The 27,118-nt window shown below is 40.7% G+C and overlaps 1 protein-coding gene across 2 annotated transcripts in view; it reads left to right on the top strand.

Annotated features, from left to right (window-relative positions):
- Nucleotides 1-27,118, top strand: part of MOXD1 (monooxygenase DBH like 1) — a 151,050-nt gene that overhangs the window by 75,310 nt on the left and 48,622 nt on the right. For both annotated transcript variants that reach the window (XM_044292465.1, XM_044292466.1), the window contains exons 4-5: nt 18,427-18,606; nt 19,808-19,910. In XM_044292465.1, coding sequence (XP_044148400.1) covers nt 18,427-18,606; nt 19,808-19,910 — 283 coding nt within the window. The remainder of the gene's footprint in view (nt 1-18,426; nt 18,607-19,807; nt 19,911-27,118) is intronic.

Below are 27,118 nucleotides of genomic sequence, written 5' to 3'. Positions count from 1 at the left end.
CAGTCCATATACTGACCCAAGACCCGTACCCCCATATACTGCCACAGACATTTTCTTAGCCTCTACACCAAGCATGTCAAACTCAAAGGCTAACATGGGCCAAAAAAACAAAATTTAAGTTTATGTGGGCCGCATAAAAAAAAAAACGCCTGGCCGTGCGGAGGCGTGCGGATCCGTCCAGACTTACAATGGAAGTCAATGGGGACGGATCCGTTTGAAGATGACACAATATGGCTCAATCTTCAAACGGATCCGTCCCCCATTGACTTTCAATGTAAAAGTCTGGACGGATCCGTTCAGGCTACTTTCACAGTTAAGTAAAAGTAGAGGGATGGCACTCAAACACCTGAGGTGTATGGAAAAATAGTATTTAATAAGGAATAGCTGATGTTAAAAATATATCAAATATATGGCTGTATATGTACATAATTAGATAAGTAAGTACATGATGGTAATAGAGATAAAAAGATACAAATATAAAAAATACAATTAAAAATATGAATTAAAAATATGAGGGTGGGTAAATGTCAATTCAATTAGATCCTGCTGGAAAAAAAGGATGAATCCTGCTGGAAAAAGAAACAGACAATCTGCTGAAAAAAGTCTTTTTCTTATATTGTAATGACCAGTGATGTGCCAATAATATCCTGGTATAGTGTCAATGATGTGGAATCCTGTTGGGAGAGAAAGGTGCTCCTTCCTATAAAGGTCTAATTCATATATCCCAAGATTTTGGGTTTAAAAATCAATCCAATTCTGGTTTTGATTGTTTGTTCACAGATCCAGTGTTGGTGGGCTGTGGAATAAAGACTGCTTAGTAAGCAGGTACGTTACCCTCCTTGCGGCTGTTGATGCGCTGATCAGCGGCTCCTGTCCGGGCGGCGATGTCCACGTGTGCCGTTCCCGCTCGCTGGTATCTCCGGCCGTTGGTTGCTATTAGGTGTCGTCACTTCCGGTGACGTCACCTGCGTTCCTCGGATCTCCCGCTCAGTGCTGATGGAGCTTGCCACGTGGAGGCTAATGGCGGGAAGTGGAGACGCTGTAGCTTTTTAGGAGGGAAGTGGATAGATAGCTCCGGAGCTCATCTGTAGTTGTGGGATCCTTCTTATTCGTTGCTAGCTAGATGTCATAGGCTTACTCAATGCCCCATACGCGTTTCAGAGCTTCCTGCTCCTTCATCAGTGGGAACTTTCACAGTTAGAATTTTTTTTACAATATAATGCAGACGGATCCGTTCTGAACGGATCCACCGTCTGCATTATATGAGCGGATCCGTCTCAGATGGATCCGCTCTGAACGCAAGTGTGAAAGTAGCCTTAGGGGCGAGAACCTGGGATTTTTCATCCCTTGTCCTATTCAGCTCTATCAGGGTGAATAGGACTTCACACTGTCCCTGCTGCTCTGTGCCTTGTGCACACAGCATCAGGGATGTTACCATGGCAACCAGGGCTTCTGTAGCGTCCTGGCTGCCATGGTAACTGATCGGAGCTCCAGGCTTACACAGCTGGGGCTCCGATCAGAAGCTGCCACTGCACCACCAATGAGGGGGAGGGGAGAGGTCCCTGTGGCCACTGACACCAATGATTTCAATACTGGGGGGGTTGAGAGGGGCTGGCGCACTGTGCCACCAATGATTTTAATGGGATGGGGGGGTTGAGGGGGGGGGGGGCACACTGCACCACCAATGATAAATTACCCCTTTATACAGGAGGCGGGTACTGGCAGATCAGCAGTTAAGCACCTAAGGGGTTAACTGCCTCTGATCGCAGCTCCCTGTCAGGGGCAGGGTGCCGGCAATGCGATTCTGCTGCCGGCACCCGCCTCCTGTATTGTGTTAAACTACTTTCACTATCAGGCCACACAGAGCGGCGCCCAGCGATGTCTCAGCACTCACCATTAGTCCTGGGCGCCGCTCGTTCGACTGCAGTGCTCCATTACTGTCTCCTCTATTGCTCCACATGCTGCTGATTACTATCGGAGCGATGGGAGGAGACATCAGCTTCACTAGTGGGCGTTCCTTCTTCCTGGCTGTAGCGCTGTCCAATCGCAGCGCAGGGAGAAGGAACGCCCACTAGTGAAGCTGATGTCTCCTCCCATCGCTCAGATAGTAAGCAGCATGTGGAGCAGGAGAGGAGACAGTAATGGGGCACTGCGGGCGAACGGAGCGGCGCCCAGGACTAATGGTGAGTGCTGGGACATCGCTGGGCGCCGCTCTGTGTGGAAATAGTCCAATCATTGGTGGCGCAGTGCGCCCCCCCTCCCCCCCTCTATTCTCATTGGTGGTGCAGTGCGCCCGCCCCTCCTCCCCCCCTCTATTCTCATTGGTGGCCCAAATTCATGACCTGCGCTCTGTGGGCTTTGGAAGAAACATGCAGGATTTGGAGCAGACGCGTTGCCAGGGCTGTGTACCATGTGACTTGACCGGGTTACGTCATGATGATGTAGCCAGGTCAGTCTACAGAAGGGGACCTAGCCGTTACCCTCCCTCCTTTACTGGGTAAGGCAATGAACATATACTAACCGGTCAGAGAGCTACCCCAGGGACTGCGAATACATACCCCAAATACATATACATACTACAAACCTTGGGATGCCCCAGAATCACACATTTATTATTAACAATAGTTCTAGAGAGAAAGTTGGTCTCCAACGTGCGGCTCTCAAGTTGTCACAAAACTATAACTCCCAGCATGTCTGTATGCACCCTGGGATGCAGGGAGTTGTAGTTTCTCTCAGCTACAGAGTTGTACTGTAGCCGGATAATGGTCCCTAGTATTACTGGAGCTACAACTCCCTGCATGCCCAGACAGATTGCAGTTGTAGTTTTACTCAGCTGGAGGTCCCTGACCTGCAATAACAAAACTAGAAGATCCAAGATGTCCTTACCCCTAGCAGTGAAAGCTGATATACAACAGCTGGAGAACTACAAGCTCCAGGATGCCCTAGTGGTTATAAAACTATAAGTGCCATACTACTTTGATAGCAGTGCGTTATACTTCCTGAAACTAGTTAGTAGTGGTAATCTCCTGAGTCCTGACACATCCATTATGCACGCATATCATCCTCAGGACTTACTTCAATAACCCGCTCACTCTTTTTCTCGGTCAGTCGTCCTGTGTTATGAGCTGGGCTTAATAGTAGGATGCCTCCTATTGGCCAGAATTTCACATAACAACAACTCCCCCATCCCGTTTCTGCGGCAGTCTACTAGAGGTGCCTCCACCAACCACCACCAGGCTCGCCTGACTGGACCTGGCGGTCAACAAAATCAAGTAGAGTGACTGCGGGTCTGCACTTGGTCTAAGTAAATTAGTAAGGCAAGGCATTTAATCTAAAGCCTCCTCTGGGCCCCCCTAAAAGTGCCTTATCATAGGGTTCCTGGCGCCAGTACCATCAGTACTGCCCTAATGGCCGCCCTGGTCAGGGGTCCAACACCCGGCACCCCCACTAATCAGCTGTTTGAAGAGGAGGCAGCACTCCATAATAACACTGTTCCCTAGTTATTACACTGCACTTTGTCTCAGAAGTGTAGTGTAATGACAAGTACTCTCTCCATCGATAGGAGACAATGGGTAATGTAATTACAAGTACTTGCTACATTCCCAAGTGAATGAAGTGAGTACTTGTCATTACACTGCACTTCTGAGATGAAGTGCAGTGTAATGAACAGGAAGTATGTGCGCCACTTCCTCTTCAAACAGCTGATTGGCGGGGGTGTCGGACCCCAGCTGATCAGATATTGATGAGCTATCCTGATGACAGGTCAGTAATATATATGGCAGTACAACCCCTTCAATTCATGCAAGAGATATTACAGGGAGCATTTAGAACAGGGATCTGCCATCTTTAGCACTACAGCTACTGTGAAACTACAACTCCCAGCACAAACACTTACTCTGTTGTTCTTGTAACTCCCATAGAAGTGAAAGGAGGGTTCTGGAAGTTGTAGTTGCAGGACAGATGGGGTGCTGGAAGTTGCTGATCTCCGATTTAGAAGATAGCTAAGAGAGGGAGGGGGGAGGATCTACTGAGAGACATGGGAACAAATACTGTACATTTCCAGATGTAATGCAGATAATGCTAATTATATAAACATATTTGTGGATGTGTAGTCTGTTTTTAATTACAATGTTTTGTAAAATTTTTTTTATAGTCTTTTAGTGTGGTACTCCGCAAGAATGTGAAATTGTTCAATCAAAGCAACAGCTTATGTGATTCTTCTGGTATTCGTATGTGTTTCCTGGGAGGAACATAGGATTGCGTTTTAGTTACATTGTTTTCTTCATTATTAATAGACATTAATGGTGTCTACAATTTAAGTATGTTAGAATAAACATTACTTACTCTCTGTGTATTACAAAAAGAATCTACAAAGCTAGAAACTGAAATTCCACTCTAGAATTCTGCTTATTATTAATCCCTAGGAGGCATAGAACGAGACAAAAATTTAAAATGAATCTGACTTCTTCATTGTCTATCTGATAAAACATCTGTGTTATTAGAGATAACACAGATGTTTCTACTTGTACATATTCTATTGCATGATAAATATCATGCAGACAACAAAGACATATGTTCTCTAATGATCAGAATGGAAAAATATTCTTGCATGCTATCATTTTGACTAAAAGAAAAAGGAAAAAGTACTGTGTTAGCCAATAGAAAAATAGTTTAGTGCTCTCATTAAGAGAAACAAAATAAGAGTATTGCAAACAATACTCTTATTTTGTTTCTCTTAATGAGAGCACTAAACTATCATTTTGACTATAAATGGAAACTACCTCTTGAGGCATTTGGAAGTTGGTGTGGATTGCTTTATAGTTTTGTTATGCATCTTAGAAATCACCTAACAAACCCATAGGCACAAATACTAGTGCTTTAAACCTTTTTATCAAAAAGGCATGCAAAAAATGTCTTGTAATCAAATACATGGCCAGCCCTCCAAGGACACCCAACCAGTTCTTCTATCAGCAGTTACAATATGGAGCTACACTGTGCATATGTGGGTATTGAATGAAGACTACTGAATCCCCCGTATAAATGACAATTGGGTCTTGTTCTTCAAAATAAGGCACCATTGCCCATAGGAACACCATTCCTTTCATGACAAGTGGAAATCCACCCTTATTCCAGTCTTAGTTTGTTCCAGTCTTACTTGGAATATAGTTGACTTATTAGTATACCCTGAGTATGGTAAGATGAGATGTAGTCCTGATTCATAAAGCTACTGTTTTTGCATGGACCAGAATTAACCCTTCTTAATGGGTTATGTCACTAATAAATCCCAGCATGATCGTGTGGTGATGATGATGCCATAGTCACCACCTGATCACACTGGGAGAGCACGGTGACATCATTACACTCAGTGCTGGTCCTTCGCCAGGTCTTTTTCAATCAAGAAAGGAGCAGACTGCCTCTGCGTGAGAAAGTGGATGAGGTGGGTTATTTTTTTCTGTTCTTTCTAAGACAACTCCTGCCATCATTTTCAGAAAAAAGGATTTGTTACCCCGAAACACGAGGAAATTCAGCTTTATTTAGAATGAAATTTTATCTAAAATTCGGACCAAATTCCACTTTGGATGCTTTGCTCAACACTAGCTATAATGTCTGAAAACAACATTCCTCTGTACTATACATGATCAAATGAGTCCAAATATAACAAATGTAACATTTTGTTTAAAGTGTACCTCCTAGAGAGAAAATGAGCTTATACCCTTCTGCACTGTAGTTCAATGGTGGATTAAACTTACATATAAAGACATTGCAACCCAACCAGGTGGTCAGGGCCACTATAGATGCTTGGAACTGGTTTCAATCGTCCTCATTGGGGATCCCTTTACCATCTCCATTGATTCAGCTGAGAGATATAATAAGTGCTGCCCTGCTAGCACTGAGACAAAGTCTTCCTATATGTATTCGACAAATGAAAACTCCAGTACTTTCCCTCTTTGATGAGAGTGGTTTGTTACTGGATGGAAAATCCCTTATATCCATGATCCCGGTCTTGAAACCTCATATTTCTTTGTTATCCTTTCTCCGAACATTTATATCTAAAAATATTCCAAGACAAGCCCTCCTCAGGCCTCTACTTGGTTTGAAAGCTTGATAGTTAGGTCTACTCCACTAACAAAACCAATCTCAACCTTTTATGAGGTACTTAACACTCCCTTCTCTTCACGAAAACTGGCCTTTGTACATTTATGGGAACGGGATCTAGATTGCTCCTTTACACCTGAAGAATGCTTTAGACTACTCGTGACACCCCACATTACCTCAAGATGTGTTAGAATTCAAGAAAATGGGTACAAGATTCTGTCTAGGTGGTACAAAACTCCCCATATCACTAGCATGTATGACCAGACAAATTCCGACATTTGCTGGCGCTGTAGGGGAGAAAGAGGTTCCTATTACCATGTCTCGTGGCTATGTCCATTGATTCAAAAATGGTGGAAGGAGATCTTTAACAAAAGTAATGAAGTATGTAAAATGAAAATCTCTATCTCCCCAATCAGCCTTGTTAAGCTTCTATCCTCGATGCCCAGGGGGGTGATACCCCCTCTTTTTAAAATACTTCTATAAAGTGCCCGTCTTCTAATACCTAGATTTTGTCCGGGACTCCCTTCCCTACAGCAGTGGATAGGGAAAGTCGATGATATTTATAGGTTTGAAGAAACAGCCGGAACTTCCATGCCGGATCCGGCAATCTGTATGCAAATGGCTACCATTTGTAGACGGATCCGGATGTGGGTCCATCTCACAAATGCATTGCAATACTGGATCCGTTTCTCCGGTTGTCATCTGGAAAAACGGATCCAGTATTTATCTTTTTCACAATTTTAAAGGTCTGCACGTGATTAGTTTTTTCAGAACAGTTGAGACCGGCATTAATGCATTTCAATGGAAAAAAATGCCAAGTGTTCCGGAATTTTGGACGCGGAAATTTGCTGCGGTATTTTCTCCATCCAAAAACCGTACAGTGACTGAACTGAAGATATCCTGATGCATACTGAACATATTGCTCTCCATTCAGAATGCATTAGGATAAAACTGTTTTTCCAGTATTGAGCTCCTAGGACGGAACTCAATACCGGAAAAGTTTAATGCAAGTGTGAAAGTACCCTTACATGAGAGTTGAACTATTGCTCTAAAGGCCCTGATTGAGAGGTGGCAATCTGGGCCATTTAACCCTTAGATGCTGCTGTCAATAGAGACTGCGGCAACTAAGCAGTTACAGATGCAACTGACTCACTCCGTCTCCCATCTGCACCCACAATCAAATTGTAGGGTGTCTGTTCACAGCAGGCTGGGACCTCATGAAGGCCTCATCCCTGCCTGCAGCGTACTCTAGCAAGCTGCCCCTCTCTGTATAGTAATGACAGTATAATTTTCTTCATTGCATACAAAGATTTGTATTCAATTTTATTTTTATTAAATGTAAAAAATGGCAAGTAAAAAAAATACACCTTCTTCTTTTGAAAAAAAATAAAATAAAATCATGCCTTCACAAAGCTCTGTAGAAAGAGAAATAAAAAGTTATGGGTTTTTGGATGTAACTATGCAAAAACATTTTTTAAAGGGTTTTATTGTGCAATAGTAGTAAGGGGGTCATTTATCATTAGATTTTTTTTTTGTGTCAGTTATAAGTCTGGCTTTGCTTTGTGTTCCTGCATCAAATTTATGAAATGAAGCACCTTAATATATTTTTTTAGACCACAAAACAGACCTTCCCAATAATTGCCTGCCAGGTTGGGCAGTAGAAATCCAGCATTACACAGAGAATGCTAACAATTACTGATATCACCTCTAACATGAACAATGAGATTGCATTGATATGACTGTATGAATTACACATTTTACTGAGTCTTTTCCCATAACACGATATATCAATCTGCTCAGCTTCTCCTTTTATAACCTCCTACCTGCAGATTGCACTGCATTTTGTGGTGACGGTACCATTGTTTCCATGATCTGGTTGAAAAATGGGCTCCAAAGGTCCAGCAAAGACAATCAGTTTGGAGCTCAATTTGCATTAGTGTCTTTTTTTCTTATCAGTTGATTAAAAAATCATCTCTTAGACCTCATATGATATGTCTTATGTGTGTAATATAAAAAATATAGATTACAGTACATTAAAACTGCATGTGCACAAGGGAGTGGGTCCTGTTCTGAGCCCATGGATGTCCAGTCTGATTGTGTCCATTTTTATCTCAGTAACAAAAAGAATATATCATATTACAAGATAAATATTTTGCCCTAAACTGTTTTTTAATTATACTAGTTGGCAGAGTCTTCACAGTAAAATATTTAAGTTCCATATGCAATAGAAGAACTTGCAAAAATAGCTCCAAACTTTTTTTTTAATTTGATTTAACTGCTAACCCTTTGGAAAATGTTCATCCATCACATGCACAAAAAAAAAAGGGTTAAAAGAAAAGTGAAATAGTTTGTTAGAACATCAATTGACTAGCAGAGATTTGAAAGAGTTAGGAAAAAGACATCAATAGATTTCAAACAAAGATATGTCTGTTTTGGGCAGCCAATTGTTGTTTTAAGCACCAGTATTAAAAGGATTTAGATCTTAACTTTGGCAGTGTCCTACTGGTTTCCAAAAGATCTTTGGATAAACATGAACAGTTCACAAAGAGGGCACAGTTTAGTGTGGAACCACATAAGATAACTCTTTAATAACATTTTCTCCAAGTGTACTCCAGGTAACAAATACTAAAAGGAGCGGAGCTGTAGTGCTGATATTGTACATGGTTTGTATGTGAACTTTAAATTACCATGTTTGGTAAGAATTATGGTAAAAATGTGTCAACTATAAAATGTTTGTATGGGGGGAGGGAAGGTGAAGCAACAAAAAAATTCTGTTATCCTACATAGACTTGCATGTAAGCAAGTTCCTGCTTTATTGCCACAGACACATAAAACACAAGTTCCCACCTGGCAAGTCCACTGCAGGTTTTAAATTAGGGAATTGGATGAAAATAAAATTTTATGATCCAATAACATTTTTGATATTCACTATTTAGCTGCAGGAACATTCTTATAATATACTGCAGGGCAGCCAATTGAATTAAAAGTCCTGGCAGAGACCTGCAGACATCCTTTTATGTTAGCTTGCATGCTATCAATGTACTTGATTTACTAATGGTGGGTATTAAAACAGTATGTTTCTTCAGGCATTGGCAGAATATAGACTGCTGTAAGCACCTCTATTGTGCTGACAGAGCTATAAAAGAAGTATTGATATAGAATTATTATTTTTTATGTTATCGAGTTAAATAAGTAATGGCAAAAAAAAGTTTTCTTGACTTTATCAATGGCTGTTTTGATGGCATATCAGGTTAGAAATTGCAGCATTAGCAAATGGAAAATTTAAACTACCTCAAGCTCCCATTCTTTAAAGGGAAAATTCAAGATATATAAGGATATATTCATACTGTCCCACCTTTGGTAACTGAATATAGTCAATCTGCAGTCTCTGAAATGGGTAAGATGGCCTGAGAATATGCCTTGGACAAACATGGAGGCAGTGTTGTTGAAGCCTAGCGGCCACCCACCACTGAAGATCCAAATCACACATTCTCTCTCTAGAGGCATGTCTTGGCCCATGCGCTGAATCCATCATCAACAGGTAGCTGCAGTTTAGGACAAGTCCCAAACTAGGGGACTACAACTGGCTTGTCTGTGGGATTCAAATTGTTGAATGGTCTTCCCCAGTGCACAGAAAAGTCAACTTGCTGTGCAGGGGCGTAACTACCATAGCGGCAGACCATGCGACTGCTATGGGGCCCAGGGCAAGAGGGGGCCCAGTCTTAGCTGGGATCATCCCTTCTTCTACTGGAGGTGAAAACTTGGTCAGGACTCTACCCTCTAAAGGAACAACTTTTAGCAAATGAGGCAGTGGAAAAATGGCCCAAGGGTCATAGGGGGTTTAGGCAGAAACTCTTCTGTCCTGTGTTGGGGGGGGGCTCTGGTTTGATCCTTTCTTTAGGGCCCTTACTGCTATGTACACCACTGTTGCTGTGTAATGGATTCTCTAACAGGTGCAGCCTATGGAGCTTCTTTTTAACTACAAACTGGATTCCAAAAAAGTTGGGACACTATACAAATTGTGAATAAAAACTGAATGCAATGATGTGGAGGTGCCAACTTCTAATATTTTATTCTGAATAGAACATAAATCACGGAACAAAAGTTTAAACTGAGAAAATGTACCATTTTAAGGGAAAAATATGTTGAATCAGAATTTCATGGTGTCAACAAATCCCCAAAAAGTTGGGACAAGGCCATTTTCACCACTGTGTGGCATCTCCCCTTCTTCTTACAACACTTAACAGACGTCTGGGGACTGAGGAGACCAGTTTCTCAAGTTTAGAAATAGGAATGCTCTCCCATTCTTGTCTAATACAGGCCTCTAACTGTTCAATTGTCTTGGGCCTTCTTTGTTGCACCTTCCTCTTTATGATGCGCCAAATGTTCTCTATAGGTGAAAGATCTGGACTGCAGACTGGCCATTTCAGTACCCGGATCCTTCTCCTACGCAGCCATGATGTTGTGATTGATGCAGAATGTGGTCTAGCATTATCTTGTTGAAAAATGCAGGGTCTTCCCTGAAAGAGATGACGTCTGGATGGGAGCATTGATGGTGCCTTTCCAGACATGCAAGCTGCCCATGCCACACGCACTTATGCAACCCCATACCATCAGAGATGCAGGCTTCTGAACTGAGCGTTGATAACAACTTGGGTTGTCCTTGTCCTCTTTGGTCCGGATGACATGGCGTCCCAGATTTCCAAAAAGAACTTTGAATCGTGACTCGTCTGACCACAGAACAGTCTTCCATTTTGCCACACTCCATTTTAAATGATCCCTGGCCCAGTGAAAACGCCTGAGCTTGTGGATTTTGCTTAGAAATGGCTTCTTCTTTGCACTGTAGAGTTTCAGCTGGCAACGGCGGATGGCACGGTGGAGTGTGTTCACTGACAATGGTTTCTGGAAGTATTCCTGAGCCCATTCTGTGATTTTCTTTACAGTAGCATTCCTGTTTGTGGTGCAGTGTCGTTTAAGGGCCCGGAGATCACGGGCATCCAGTATGGTTTTACGGCCTTCACCCTTATGCACAGAGATTGTTCTAGATTGATGATGATAGATGCAAAGTCTTTGCAATTTTTCGCTGGGTAACACCTTTCTGATATTGCTCCACTATCTTTCTGACCAACATTGTGGGAATTGATGAGCCTCTACCCATCTTGGCTTCTGAGAGACACTGCCACTTTGAGAAGCTCTTTTTATACCCAATCATGTTGCCAATGGACCTAATTAATGTTAATTGGTCTTCCAGCTCTTAGTTATGCTCAAATTTAATTTTTCCAGCCTCTTATTGCTACTTGTCCCAATTTTTGGGGGATTTGTTGACACCGTGAAAATTTGAATCAACGTATTTTTCCTTTAAAATGATACATTTACTCAGATTAAACGTTTGATCTGTCATCTACGTTCTATTACAAATAAAATATTGACATTTGCCATCTCCACATCATTGCATTCAGTTTTTATTCACAATTTGTTTAGTGTCCCAACTTTTTGGGAATCCGGTTTGTATAACCTGGAAGGTCTAATTTCAATATAACCAATTAAACACATTAATTAAAGTTAACAATTAGAACTGTATAGCAACAGCTTGATATATATGTTATAATCAAACATTACATATATGAGCAGTGTTCTTGCAAAAAAAAACTTTCTAAATTGAATGATGATTTGCTGTTTTTCAGCAGTTTCCTTTTTTGCCAATACAACAAAATTAAAGTTCCTTATTAATGATAATTGGGAAATAAAGAAAACACAGGCTATATACTTATGATTAAATATATGGAGGAGGTAGGCAAAATGGATGCTGCTTAACACAAATGTCATGATAATATTGCTGTTCTTCTTTTCTTGCAGTCTAAAAAAGCAGATTTTGGAAACTGTCTAAGGCTACATTCACACTTGCATTTTTTCCTGATCTGGCTGCATCCATTATGAACGCATCCGGTTTTATTATCTTTAAAATAGCAATGAAAGTCAACTGGTGCCGGAACAGTTTTCTATTGCGTCTGAAAAAACAGATCTGGCACCATTGACTTACATTGTGTGTCATGACGGATCTGTTTTGCTCATCATCCCATGCAGGACAGAAAACCGTAGCTTGCAGCGGTTTTCTCTCTGGTATGGGAACGCAAACAAGCAGAACGGAATGCATTTTGAAGCATCCCATTCTGTTCACTTCAGTTTTGTCCCTTGACGATGAATGGGGACAAAACGGAAGTATTTTTCTCCGGTATTGAGATCCTCTACCGGATCTCAATCCTGGAAAAGTTAAACGCAAGTGTGAAAGTAGCCCATAATAATCTATCATTGCTCATCTTCCATTTTTGCGCCATTTGAACTAATAATGCACATGATAGAACTATTCCTGAAATGTGCTGAAATAGTAGCCTATTCATATTTTTCAGATCTGCTTTAAGTACAAATAAAGTAAATGAAATAGGCATACCATATACTAATAACCCTATAGCAGATGATCATCACAAAACATAGTTTGGGTAACCTTTGATAACCAATCTCACAAAGTATAACATCCTCAGTCTTTTTCTCTCAATCCACCTTATTTTTGAAAGTACAGTATGTCTAAAACTACAGGTCTGACCTATAACAGATAAGATGTAGGATAATTAGAAGCTTCTGTAGGAATACCACTTGAGCATGAGTTCCAGCATCTTCACACATGAAATATCATTCTGAGTAATACATATCATAATGTCAAATCAAAATCAAAACTATAAATCCCACATCTAATTTACACCTTTGCGCTAACAAACTGCACACTTGCTACAAACAACTAAAGGCAAAATTTGTCTCACCCAAAGTCACGCCAGACTTCAGTGAATTAATTCGGTAATCACATGTGCCCCTTGTTTAAAACACTTTAAAATAGCAATCTGAAGTCGGGTTTGGTAACGAAGTACCAGCTGGTACCAAACCCGACTTTGGATTGCTATTTTAAAATGTTTTTAAACCCACAGATGTGATTACGAATTTTCGACAAAATTTTGCCTACATGGAGGCAATACATTTTAATGCTTTATCGAGACAACATTAAAACCGGTGTTTGAATGAATCGACTTCAGCTCTATGATCCAAAGCTCGATTCGCTAAACACTAATTAAATAACATGATTAAAGGGATGTTAAAATGATTTTTCCAAGGCTTACAGAGGATAGCTATAAGTGACTGATAGCTCTCTCTGTAGCAATGATTTCAATCACTGATAACACCAACTTGTATACTGAAAGCTATTCATGAGAGTGGTGTTATAGGGGCTATCCAATCCCTGTATGGCCGCCGCTGCATTTCCCCATTGCGCTGATCAAAATATCTGGCGACCAGAACAGCCAATAGCAGGCTGCAATGGAAATTCATGTGAGGAAATTTGGCTTTGCGCCAAATCAAATTTTCACTGAAATTCGTATCGAAGTCCACTTCAGATGCTTCGATTCATTCAACACTAGTGATAGCTCTTCTTTAAACATTCATTGTCTATCCTTTTAATAGACCATTAATGATTGGTGGGTGTTTAGCCTACAGGACCTCACCCAATGAATGAGCCATGTATCCTTCATTGTTTACATTAGTCAAATGGCCATGTTTTTTTTCTTTTTACTTCCGGCACACTTCTTTAAATCTTAACTTTACCCAAACTCTAAGAAATAAAATTGAATACAGTTTATCTGGCTACTTACTTTTCCAATTTCCAGTACCCTTGTAATACATACAGAAGTCTAAGAAACTAAGGTTTATGTTTCTGTTCACAGGAACCTTGCATCAAAGACTAATTTTATTGTCACTGTAAGTAACGTAGCGGTCACACTGTAGGCAAAAGGACAAAGTTTTTTTTTTTCTAACAATTTATATAGCAATATATAGATGACTTCTGCATTCTCAGAGACAGAAAATTCAAGCCTTCTTCATACACTAGTCCAATTCTTAGCTCAGTGAGTGTGATTTAAGAGAAGATGAATATTGGGGTTAACTGGATTCATGACATTGATTTTTTTGGGATGTAGCTAGGTCTCCAATTGGTAGAAAGGGGCATAACTGTACTACAGTTTCTCATGTGAAGTAAATGGTCTGAGTGAGTAAAGTGAATATAAAAATACCATTGTGCAGTTGAAGATACAATACATGCAATTGTAATCCTGCTTTGGAATATCTGTGGAGCAAGACTAACAGTAATCATCAAGGTGAAACAAGTAAATACCGTTCTCCTTGTGAAACTTTGCAAACTACAAAATCAATGTGAACTGATCCTTACTTGTGCTTGTATGTCTGTCATTTTCCTCCCTTTACTTCAAATTTGTGCCATTGATGTTTCTTGTAATCACTGGGTACTTCCTGAGGGCATACAGGAGCTTCAATAGAAAAGCAGTTGGCATTCGTCAGTGTACAGTACTGTGCAATAATCTTATGAGTCATTGGGGCTTTTTTTTTAGACAATCCTGTTCACCATCAATCTGGAGAAATCTTTATTCTGAGTACGGTGGGTGAGCCAAAATGATTCATAACCAAAAACGTTTCAATTATTTCTTTACATTAATGTGCTGTTGGATTCATTTTTTCATTAATTCATTTGCTAATTAAAGAGGACCTTTCATGTTTTTTTTTTTTTTTTTTGTTTAGATAAATTACTTTACTTGCGGCTGATGCTGCTACCCTGCCTGTTTTTTTTTCAAATATCGCTCCTGCACCCCACTGTGTCCCCCTGCAGTTTTCCCCGCTCAGTATGTTAATACTGAGCATCGGTACAGGGAGGAGGAGACGCCAGGGTTTCTCAGGGAGTGTCTCCCTCTCTCTGGCTGTGCCATGATCCAATCACAGCAGAGAGCGTCACAGCCACGGAGAAGGTGAGCTTTTTTTCTCCCTGGCTATGACGCTCTCTGCTGTGATTGGATCATGGCACAGCCAGAGAGAAGGAGATGCACATTGAGAGACCCCGGCATCTCCTCCTCCCTGTACCGATGCTCAGTATTAACATACTAAGCTGGAAAACTGTAGGGGGCTTCAGTGGGGCATAGGAGAGATATTTGAAAAAAAAAAAGGTAGGGTGGCAGCATCAGCAGGGGTACCCCGCAAGAAAAAGTATTTATCTAAACTAAAAAAAAGAAAAGTCCTCTTTAGTACATACAGGTTGGCAGTTTACTTAAAAGGAACCTGTTGAAAGGTTCATGCAGTCTGAACTATGGACCTGCATGAAATCCCAACAAGATTTCTTATGACAGAGAGCTATGTTCTTAGCTACACCTAATTGCAAAGTGTGACAAACTTTGGTGCATCAAGTTTTAGAAACCTCTATTGCAGCTAGCTCACCAATGGGGCATTCTCTAGGCTGAACTAGGCTGAAATGGATGTGGATTAAGATGCGTTGTTCTGTCTTCATACACGTTCACACAGTGTGCAGTCTGACATTCAGTATAAACCATTCCTTTCTTCCAAATAAGAGGACTGTTTTCTGTAGTCTAACTTGTTTATTAGTCAACAGGATTGTGAATTGGTAAAACTACAAGAATACAAATGACATGTATAAGTATAAGGCATATAAGATGCATGTACAGCAGAAAGCATAGAACAGCATGTACTACAACATTACATTAACTCTGAGCACTAGTCCAAAATGGCTGTCTTTACATAGAATTACATATCTAATATCTAACAGCTATAACATGTTCCCTGAGTAATACTACAGCTAATTGAACAGCTCTGCATAACAATATCCCTGATACAAAGATAGAATTCTCACCAGATATGCATGTACAAAGATGATTGAGTTTAAGAAGGAGAACTGCATAGAACAGCTCTGCTGATGTCCTGTAGTCTGTATGTAGACTGGGCTTCTCCTTCCCAGAATGCATTGCACTCCACACAATACAATAAACTTTATTAACAAGAAAACCAAGTGCATTACATTTTTACCACCGCTAGATGATGCTGTTACCTAACTAATAACTACAGAATACAGCAGATGTTATCTGTAATTATACTGAAATGAATCTTCCAGTGCTGGGAAAGACCATGCGTCATTTTGGCACAAATTTATTTCACAGCATAAGTACAGTTGAGCAAAGTTTTGAAAAATTGGATTCTGCAACTTCGCCAAAATTAGCCAAGAAATTGATTTGTTACTAATTAATTTGTCACAAATCACTATAAATCAGGAATATCCAGGCTGTGTGTGGGCGGGTTGCAACCATGCTGTGGTGAATAACCACATGGCCAATTAACCTGCATCTGCCTTTTATTTACTAATGAAGAGCGCACTGTATAGTCCTGTCTAACATAGTGTATGATAATATATTAGTGGCTTATGCTGCATGATAAGATTGGTGCACAGATAGACCCGTGTGTCTAGCTGTATACCAACTATTGGTTGTTTTACTTGGCAACAAAATTTTGTGCCAAAATGTTGCCACAAATTGTCGCAGGCCATGCCTCCTTTTCTATTAAACAATGCCCCTTTGTCACTAAGCCATGCCCCCTATATGAGCATGATGCAGTGGATTTTCCTAAAAATTTATGTGACAAATTGCACTGAAAAATACACTACTTTTTTGGAAAATTTCCAAGAAGCCTTGTTGCAATCACATGAGGGAATATGGGTCATGTTTTTTAAAAATCGAGTCACAGGTAGAAAAGTCTGGACATGGGGAGAGGAGTCCACTAAGCAGTTTCTTCCTGCCCTACTCAGCTTGACATGTCTCTTTCTATGCACAAATAGAGAGACACTAGCCAATGAAGTCAAGCATGGCATAACAAGGCTGTGCTGTGAACTTATATCCCTGCGCCCAGCTTATAATGAACTCTCTGTAATATGGGACACTTCTAAAGTTCATGCTGCCCATGGTTCGGGCAGCATGAACTTGATGTCAAGTTCCCTTTAACACAAAGTCTTCTGTTTAATTTAGGACTTCTGAAAATAATCTAATTCCTCTTTTTAATTTTACCTTCTGCTTCCCTTTGGACAAACTCAACACAAATTTGTATAATGATGTGCCAACAACTCCTTTATTCCAGTTAGCACAGTTAAACTTACAAACAACCAAATACGACCATAATGATATGTCTTTTGAACAGTGGAGGAGATTGATCAAGAGGGAAAAATTAACATTTTGTTTTGCAGGAGTCTGTTTCGCCATCACTTGTGCCAAACTTGTCAAAAACCATAGTTTGATTAATTTATAAATCTGTAAGTCTAACACTTCTGTCTTGAGATGTTAATTGAGTTTCTATGCCACCCCTTTACTGGACTAATATTTTCAATAAACTTTTGCAACAATTAAAAAAGTTGCAGTGGATAAATCTGGCTTACATAAGCTAGACAGGCTAAAAATGTCCATTTTAAAAAAAGTGAGTAGTGAGGAAATGCCAAATTTCACAAAATTTTATATGTTAAATGTAAATAAGCCCAAAAAATTGCAAAGCCCTATTTTGTGACTTTTGAAGCCAAAATTCTGGAATGCAGAGCTTGATAAATTCCCCCAGTCTGTTTTACAATTTGAAGGGATTGCCCAGGCTACATATATTGATGACCTAGCCTGAGGAGAGGTCATCAATATTAGATCGGTGGAAGTCTGACACCCATCACCTCCACCAATCAGCTGTTTTGGGCAGCCACAGCACCTAAAACTATGCAGTGAAGCAGCTCTGTACCCTGTGTAGTGGCCATGCCAGGGCACTTATGGTTAGCTCTAATTCTAGTGACTGGAAGCTGAGCTGCAGTACGCCAGTGCTGGAACGTATGCAGTGTATGGAGCCTTCTGCTTCTGCTCCATACACTCTATAGCAGTGATGGCGAACCTTTTAGAGACCGAGTGCCCAAACCGCAACCCCAAAACCCCCTTATTTATTGCAAAGTGCCAACGTGGCAAGTTAACCTGAATCCTACAGTCCAATATAGTATATCTTTCATGTACTTTATCATGTAGTAGCTATAATAGCCTGTCTACATTCAGTGCGCTGCCTGTGCTGTTCATGGTGCGTCCTGCGCTGATGAATGGCAGGAAAGGTTTAAGGCATATTAGTACACTCAGACTTTTTTCAGGGTGTGGGTGCCCACAGAGAGGGCTCCGAGTGCCGCCTCTGGCACCCGTGCCATAGGTTCGCCATCACTGCTCTATAGTGTTCAGCACCAAAGCTGCCTGAAACAGCTAATCAGTGTGGTTGTTGGACCCCACCAATCTGAAATTGATGACCTTTCCTGGATAGGTCTTGAATATATGTACCCCAGATAGCCTTTTTTTTTGTGGTGTGTGCTATTTGAAAATAATATAGATGACTATTAATATTATTCTGTATTTACCAGTTATACTCTTGTGGCTTTTTTAGGTTGAACCACTAATACAGGAAGGTCATGAGAGTTTTGTACACCATATTTTGCTGTATGAATGTGACAGAGAAGCTGGTGACACAGTACTTGAATATGGGCATGAATGCTATCACTCCAATATGCCTGACATCTTTCTTACATGTGAAACTGTCCTTTATGCTTGGGCAATAGGTGGGGAGGTGAGTACTACAGTTAGATATTTAGTATTTCCACGTGTAATTTCAGCTCATTTCTTTTTCTGTTTTGTTCACCAGGCTAGTCATCTTAATGGAATATTAGACAAACTGTCCATAGTGCACATAATATTCTATAGATAATATATAATGTTACAAATGAACTGCTGAGTATTATCCTCAGTGTAGCAGAGATAGAGGCAAAGAAATTGCTAAATTTCTGCTCTCAGCTCTAAGGATGATGATTTTACATTAATCTATAGAGAATATATATTCTAAGAACCATGAACATTGACTCAATCGTAGCCACTTTGGCTCAGATTTACTAATGTGTCTGCACCTAGAGTCAATCTAAAAAGGGGAGTAAATTCGTACACTAAGGAACAATTTGGCAAAATTAAGATTTCTACAAAGTTTTCTGATTTGCGCCAAAAAGGATGGGGTCTAAGATTATACGTTTTGAATCAAAATTGCACCACAATTCTGTTGTATTATTCTGTCTCATAGTAATCCAACCAATACTTAAACAAATGGGCCTAGCCAAGCACCGTGACTGCATTTATCATCCAGCCTGAGCCACTGAGATGAATGTGGTTCATGTCTTGATGGTCTGTCTAAAATCATGCTATCAATTTAGTAAATGTGCCCCTGTCTGTTCTCTCTCTTTGCCCAAGAACTGTTTCTTGCAGTTAAGTTTCAGCATGTACTACAGTAGCTATATCAATTATTCCCAACCTTATTGCTATAGGAGCAACCACTACTCTCATTCCCACGTCAGAGAAGCCAGGTGTATTCCTTAATTCTTCCTTAGCACAATTTCCTGCACTATACTATATATATATATATATATATATATATATATAATATTTCTGCACTGTATTTGTTTTCTTTACTGTAAAAGTCCACGGAACTATAACTGTTGGTCTTTGCAGATTGCAAATTAAAGAAGTGGCAACTCGATACTGTTGGAAAATTGCATCACAGTTTTTTTGCAAACCTTTTTTACATTAATAAACTGCCAGAACTTACTACTTCTTTAATTAACAATGCACACTATCCTGACTATTTTGGACATGTTGCATGACAGCCGCTACATGTGACAGCGCCCTTACAATGCAGTTCAAGTTATAGTAGACTTCCTAAGGATTCTTTCACACCCTACCATTGCTTATAAGCTTTGCTTATCCTGTTTGTTTGTTCTTTATAGGGATTTACATACCCACCCCATGTTGGCCTATCCATTGGAACACCAACAGACCCAACATATGTTCTTATGGAAGTCCATTATGACAACCCAGTTCAACAGGAAGGTAACAAAAGCTTTAAAAAAGATTACAATTCATTATTTCTGCATCATTCATTTTTTCTTTGTTATATATATATATATATATATATATAATTTATTATTATATATATATAATTTTTTTATTTTTTTTTGAAAGTTGAACCACAATTAGGGGACTGAGAGTGCAGCCGAGAAGAGTAAATACAGAAGACCATATTGGTAGTGATTACAGATAACAACCTAGATTACAAAAGCTTCAAGTCAGAGAAAACGAAAGATCATTTTCTGCAATGTTGCTAACAGAACAACTAACAGCTAACCATTAGTATTGAGCGAGCATGCTCGGCTGAACTGCTGTTCGGCTCGAGCATCGTTATGCTCTGTAGATCCGAGTGCTCGGCCGAATAATTCAGGTGCTCAAATACAATTTAATACAATGGAAGTCAATGGGAGAATCTCAGGCACCCCCTGCTCGAAAGAGAAGAGGGTGTCTGGTTCATAAAAAAGGTTAGAAGTTGATGGAAACCCCATCAAAATGGTTTGGCCAACAGCATTAAGAGGATAGCTGGATGTGTCTTAGACTCCTATTATGTACAACATACAATAGACAACCACACAAAGGCTATATGCCAAAAGCCACGTATGTGCAAGCCATCCATCCATCTATCTATCCATGAGAAAGATAACAGCCAGCATACCTTACCATGCCAGCCTTGTGCACTATGAGATATTCCAAACCAGCTCTCATCTGACTGAGAACCAGTAAACCTCAAAGTTATTTTGCATCTGTTGGATGGCTTGGGTGGACCTGCACACCTAGATAAATATCATTAGGGCGACAAAAAGTTTTCCGATTGTCCTAACATAATATTCAATAACCTTTCTATACAGTTTTGTAAAAAACTCATTTGTATAAACATGGGCATATGGTTAAGACATGCAAATGAGCAGAATCTGCCTTGTTTTTCAGCTGTCATAAGACTATGAAACCCAATAGATGGCGCTATTGAGTTATGAACAGTGCCCTCTATTGGTTTCACAGTCTTATAACAAGACAAATATTCTTGTCAGAAGACTATGAAGCCCAATAAAGGGCACTATTGAGTTATGAACAGCTCCCTCTATTGGTTTCACAGTCTTATAACAAGAATAAAATGCTATGATGAAGGATATGAAGAAGCCTGAACCGCGTAAGCCATCGTCCTTTTTGACACTTTTATAAGGATTGCTAAAAAAAAGCCTGAAGCATTTTATTCTACTGAATACTAGATTTTCCTTTTTCCTTTTTCTGCTTTGTGTGGAGCCATACATGTCTGTGCATCCTGACCAGATGTTGGTGAGCTGTACAGTTAACCTGTCGGGTTGAGGGCATAAATTAAGGGGGATATGCCTTAATGGATATCCTCAGCTGATTTATATCCATGAGAATCACTCTATGAATGGCTGCTCTTCTTTTTTTTTAACATCTTTAATTTATTTTGCCTTATTTCAATCTTAAAGTGACCCTACATTTAATTAAAAAAAATTCACATAAACTGGGAATGAACAGAACGCTAACCTGGTGCCCTCCTTTCAGTGGAGTATCGTGGGGGCAGTTGCCCTGGCATCAAATTGCAAGGGTGGCATCTGGCTGCTGGGTGTAGTGAGGCCGCAGGCCTAGATAAATGTGCTGGACACGTGTGCACTGATGAGTCATCAAGTCTGTGCATTCTCTCTCAGGCCGCAGAGAACCGGGTAGATAGGAGACTGCACATATAACATACATAGAAGGGCTATAGAGTATGGGCAATGTAAATATAAGGTTAGTGAATATGGCTGGCCCAACTGGAGCTTAAGTGAGGCTGGGGCATGGGGCCTAAATGGGGATTATTACCATGGGGGTTGTGACACAGTAAGAGGTTTGGTCTGGGAAAACAGGTATTTTCCTCCCAGCATGTGCTGCTGGGTTGATTTACAGCCAGGTGAGGTCAAATACCGGACTGGATTTTAAGTGCCGGCCAAGGTTTTGGCAGCACCTGGCTGTCCTTAAATCGGCAGCTGGGCTCATAAGCCATGGCTCTGTGTTGGGATCTGGGAGCCTTGCATCTGGATGAAGGCTTGCTACCTGTTTGGTGTGAATACAGGTTGGTGCTGCTATGGTCAAGGACTCTTTGAGGCAGAATTGATGCATAGTGATTTTGTCACTTGCCTAAAGTGTGACTAAAACACTGAACTGTTTGATCCAAAGAACTTGTTGTTGCCTCTGTACTGCATCCGCTAATCCTGTCTACCAGAGCAAAACCCCACAGGGCCTAAATGTTGATTACTACTGTGTGGAATTGGGCCCTAAATTGGGATTATTACTAAGTGGGGTGTAAATTGGAATTACACTGATTTGGGCCCTCAAATGGGGTTTACTAATTTGAAGGCCTAAATGGGAATTATGGACCATATTACCCAGACTGATTATGGACTGGTATGCTCACTGAATGTGAGTGAATAAAGTTTTTTGCTTGATTTTTTCCCCAGAACACTACATCTCTACACAAGCCTTGTCAGCTATACTGTTTAGGAAGTATTATTTGTCTTTTTTCAATTCCTAGGTTCCTGTTCTGTCATCCAATATGGCTGCACCCCTTCTCAGACCACCTGATGTACATTGTGTGTTTGGTAGTTCAAGATACTTTCAGTCCTGATTTTAGATTGGCCATTGTCTTGGACTACCAAATACACATTATGCATTAGAGGCAGAAGAAGGACACACACAGTGCGGAGGAGAGCAGTCTTCCTGAGCTACAAGAACTGAGCTGCTGGGCAGCACATTTGGTGGATTTATGTCCTGCACTTCAGAATCCTGGCCTCAAAATGTTGTAAAATAGAGGCTTTGTGACTTATTGAGGTCACTAGTGCAAGATTTTTGCCACTTTTTGGAATGAACAGAACAATTACCTAGTGCCCTCCTTTTTCATCTTTTCAGTTGCAGATCCACCGATTACATAACTACTATTATGTCATGTAAGATGGTTATACTGTTTCTCAAACTACCTGATGCATTTGTACACATGAGTGGTGCTGGCCAAATTACGAGCAGCAGGAAGAGGAACCGCTGTACCTGTCCTGCAGATTCCTCTACATGCCTGTCCATGCACTGCCATCCTCCTCCTACTGCAGTTCGTTCACCTTTACAGTTTTTTTTTTTAAAGAGGACCTTTCACCGATTATGACACTGGTCTGTGAACTAAGAATGCAGACATGTAGAGCGGCGCCCGGGGATCTCACTGCACTTACTATTATCCCTGGGTGCCGCTCCGTTCTCCCGCTATTCCCTCCGGTATCTCCGGCCACTAAGTTATAGTAGGAGGAGATTTCAGTCACTAAGTTATGGTAGGTGGAGTCTGCCCTTGTTCTACTCTAGCGCTGGCCAATCGCAGCGCAGAGCTCACAGCCTGGGAGGTCATTTTCTCCCAGGCTGTGAGCTCTGCAATGCGATTGGCCAGCGCTACAGAAGAACAAGGGCAGACTCCGCCTACCGTAACTTTGTGACTGGAGATACCGGAGGGCATAGCGTGAGAACGGACCGGCACCCAGGGATAATAGTAAGTGCAGTGAGATCCCCGGGCGCCGCTCTCCATGTCTGTATTCTTAGTTCACAGTGTCATAATCGGTGAAAGGTCCTCTTTAACTCTCTTGTTACTTTGAATTGCATTTTCTATATTGCCTCTCTTCTTTCCCCTAGATGATTTAACAGAAGAAAGGCGCAGGGAATAAAAGATTTGGGCCTAGGGAGGGTCAGGTTCCCTCTTATCAAGGTGTCAGTCTGACAAATTATTTGTGGTGGGCACTTTTGCAGACATAGCACAAAGAGATATAAGCTCACACAGCTTTCTACACTAAACGTGTGATCATTTTACCCTTCTTTACCAACCTGCAGAAGCTTTCTACTATCTTTGCTAGTAGCATGTCTTTTGATTTCATATTATTTATATTATTAAACCTACTATTAAAAGCTATCTTTTATATGACACTAAAACACTTTTGCAATTACAGTTACTTCTTCTAGTGTCATCAGCCAACAGGAAGGGCCTTTTCTATTTGTCACAAATACCTGTATATATAAGGTTGGTCTGGGGTCTTTCATTTTTAGGAATTCTAAGGAGTCAACATTTTAGTAGCCCTGTATAAACAAGGGTAGAAGGTCTAAAGTCTTTATACATGAAGTTCTGGTCTGTGGTCCATGTATTTATTTATGGGGTCTGGTGTGAGGTCTGTATCCAGTTTGAGGTCTGTTGAGTTTGGTGATATGCACTGTTTGTGTTTCAAATTGGGACATGTCCTATATAAATTTGAGGGGCATAAGGAAAATTTTTAGCATTACATGGAAAAGTACTAGGATCCATCACACAGCAAATGCCAACGACCCACCAATGAACCTCACTAACTTATATTGAGGTCCATCAGGGCTTTAATGTGGTGTCTGTAATTTTGAAAGGAAGAATAACACTGAATACTGTGCAATTTTTCCCATCAAATCTGAAGGAACTGCTGAGGAAGTATCTAAAATCCTCAGTTGGCAGAGTGAGCAATGCCTTATTTTATAACAAAAGATTTCTCTGGTAGGTACTCAGATGAAACTTCTTGTTACTAGTAGGTGCTTAGCTTAAAAAGGTTTTGCAATACTGATCTACAGTAGATTACTCGTGGTTTAGAACTCTATGATGTGTGCCTTAGGGCTGTATTACACTTACAGATGATAGACAGCCCAACCTGCAAAAACCCATTTCAGGGAGGTGCACTTCTCATTTCCGGGAGGTTTTCATTTTTTTTTCTTTCACAAAATGTTTATTACATTTTCCAAACATATGTAGTATCTGCACACTTTGCTCTATGGTGTGGAGGACTGGGCTCATTACCCTGCCCCAAATTATCATATTTATGTATATGATTAAAGGGATTCTGTCACCACCTATAAGCCCTGTGAGCCAAACATATGCTCATGTCCAGGGTAGCATTCTGATTTCTAAGGTGGCCTTATAAAAGCTATTTGTGGCTTTATTCTGTGGAAAAACTGGTTTTACTAACCTGTCAATCATTGAATTAAGGTGCCCAAGCAGGGGAGGTCTGTGGATGCATGGTGCCCGGCCGCACGCATCGCCGTTCGTGCCCAGCGCCGCCTTCTACTCCTCAGTGCCTCCCTCCCTCCCCCTCCCTTCGCTTTGAGATCCCGCGCTTGCGCACAGGCTCAGCCTGATGCGCCGTTGCAGACTGCTGGCATCGGCTTCTTCTTGCACTGTGCGCACCCGCCGAGAAGGGGACACTGCTACAGGTTGCCGGAAAGGTTTACTGCGAGTAAACCTTTCCGGGATATATTGTTTTACATGCGGGCGTCACTATCTAATAGCGGGAGACTCCCTAAACATCCGGGAGACTTGAGATCCCTGAGATGAGCCTTATGATTGTCGGGAAGAAAGTGTTCCTTCCTGACAATCGCCTGCTGGTCACTAAAGAAGACCACTGCAATTACATGCAGTGATCTACTTCACAGTACGGGAAGGAGTGATCGCTAATAACATTGCTCTTCCTCATACAGAATCATTATTTGTTGGCAGCAGAGTTTGATTAGATGGCACGATATGCTACCAATGCAAACAATAATTTTTGTGCCTGCATAACAGATGCGATTGCCCGATGAACGAGCGTTTGTTCATTGGGTAATCAATGGCAATTTTACATAGGCAGATCAGCACTAACGAGCATTCTTACAAACGTTTGTTAGCTATGATTTGACAGGCCCTCGGCAAATCTAATACAAGGCATTACATTGGGTGGTAATGTCCTTATAGATGGCATTTTACTGTGCATCGTTGTCTCACTTGATAAAAGTGAAGAATTTGATTGTGGCTCTGTGGTCCCAAAGGACAAAATAATCTCTTTATGTAGTTTTCCCTGCTACTCCTCTACTACAAAAGCAAAGAATCAACAGAATCAACAGATGAACACCAAAATCAGTGAGCAATCGACCAGCCATTGTTTTCAATAGATGATGTAAATTCTACCAAACTGAGGGATCCTTATCTTTATATCGTTGTAGGGCATGAACAGGTATTGACAAAGTAACATCATTACACAAGAGGCTCATTGTTGTATAACCCAGCACCAGTTTCATTGATTTTTAAGTTAAAAGGATTTGAAAGACCCAGGAAGTTTTATATGTAGACACAGATTGCCTTAAGGTTTTTTCATCTCTCCATGTCTAGAAATCTATTCCAGAAATCTTCTGGTTGACTAATCATATAATCTTATTGTTATGCTTGTGCAAGACACTCTCAAGTCAAACATTTTATAGGCATGTACTCGTCCAAATAGCAGAAATATTTTACCATTGTAATGAAGAGGAGCTTGTCATGGTTCAGTACATGGAATTGAGATCCTTTGACAAGTGTAGGTGGAAAGGTTAAACATTTCTAGTTAATAAGTAACATAAACATTTATAATGTACATCTGGTTTAGTACTCAGAACTGTAAGACATGTTCCTTGGAGGCAAATCCAGGTGATTTGAAGAAATCTTTGGTCTATGGCCCATCTCTGCCTGGAGGAAGCAAAAGCAGTAACAGATTATCACATAAATTACAACTGAAGTCTTATCTTCTCTAAAAAAAAAAAATGTGAGGATCCTGTTTGTGAGTGTTTACAATCTATGGGGAAGCAGGGAGACTTAAAATATGAGAAGTGCTTATTTTGTGCAATAGTCAGGCATCTTAATTCAATAGGATAGCACGTATAAAGCTGCATGCACAAGCCAGCTACCAGCTAGTACCTGTATATGTACAGATATAAAGTACATTCAGTGCATGGAATGTGGAGAATACTTTTGGATAATTTATTAAGATTGGCATTTTAGAGGATGCTGGCCTCTACATAACTTCAGAGGATCCACTGCTGCTTCTAATTTTAAGAGCTGTCTTACAATTAGACCAATTTCTACACCTAAAACAGGCGTAGAAAAATTTAAATGAGATGGGCCTGCCAGCCCGTCCCCTTCACCGCCCACACCAGGTCCCCTTTTTTAGACCTGGCGTGAGCCAGGACCTTTGCACCGCAACTTGCGCTCGAAATACATCTAATATAGGCATATTTGACCCTCCACGTTTATAGGAATATTGTTAAAAGGGGTGAATGGAAAAGAGTTAGAATTAAGAAATGATATAAACAACACAAACCTAAAATGGGAATGAGATGTTTAGATTATGGGGGAA

Source organism: Bufo gargarizans, chromosome 4 (assembly GCF_014858855.1).
Source record: "Bufo gargarizans isolate SCDJY-AF-19 chromosome 4, ASM1485885v1, whole genome shotgun sequence".
Classification (NCBI taxonomy): domain Eukaryota; kingdom Metazoa; phylum Chordata; class Amphibia; order Anura; family Bufonidae; genus Bufo; species Bufo gargarizans.
This window is presented reverse-complemented; position numbering and strand designations above follow the sequence as displayed.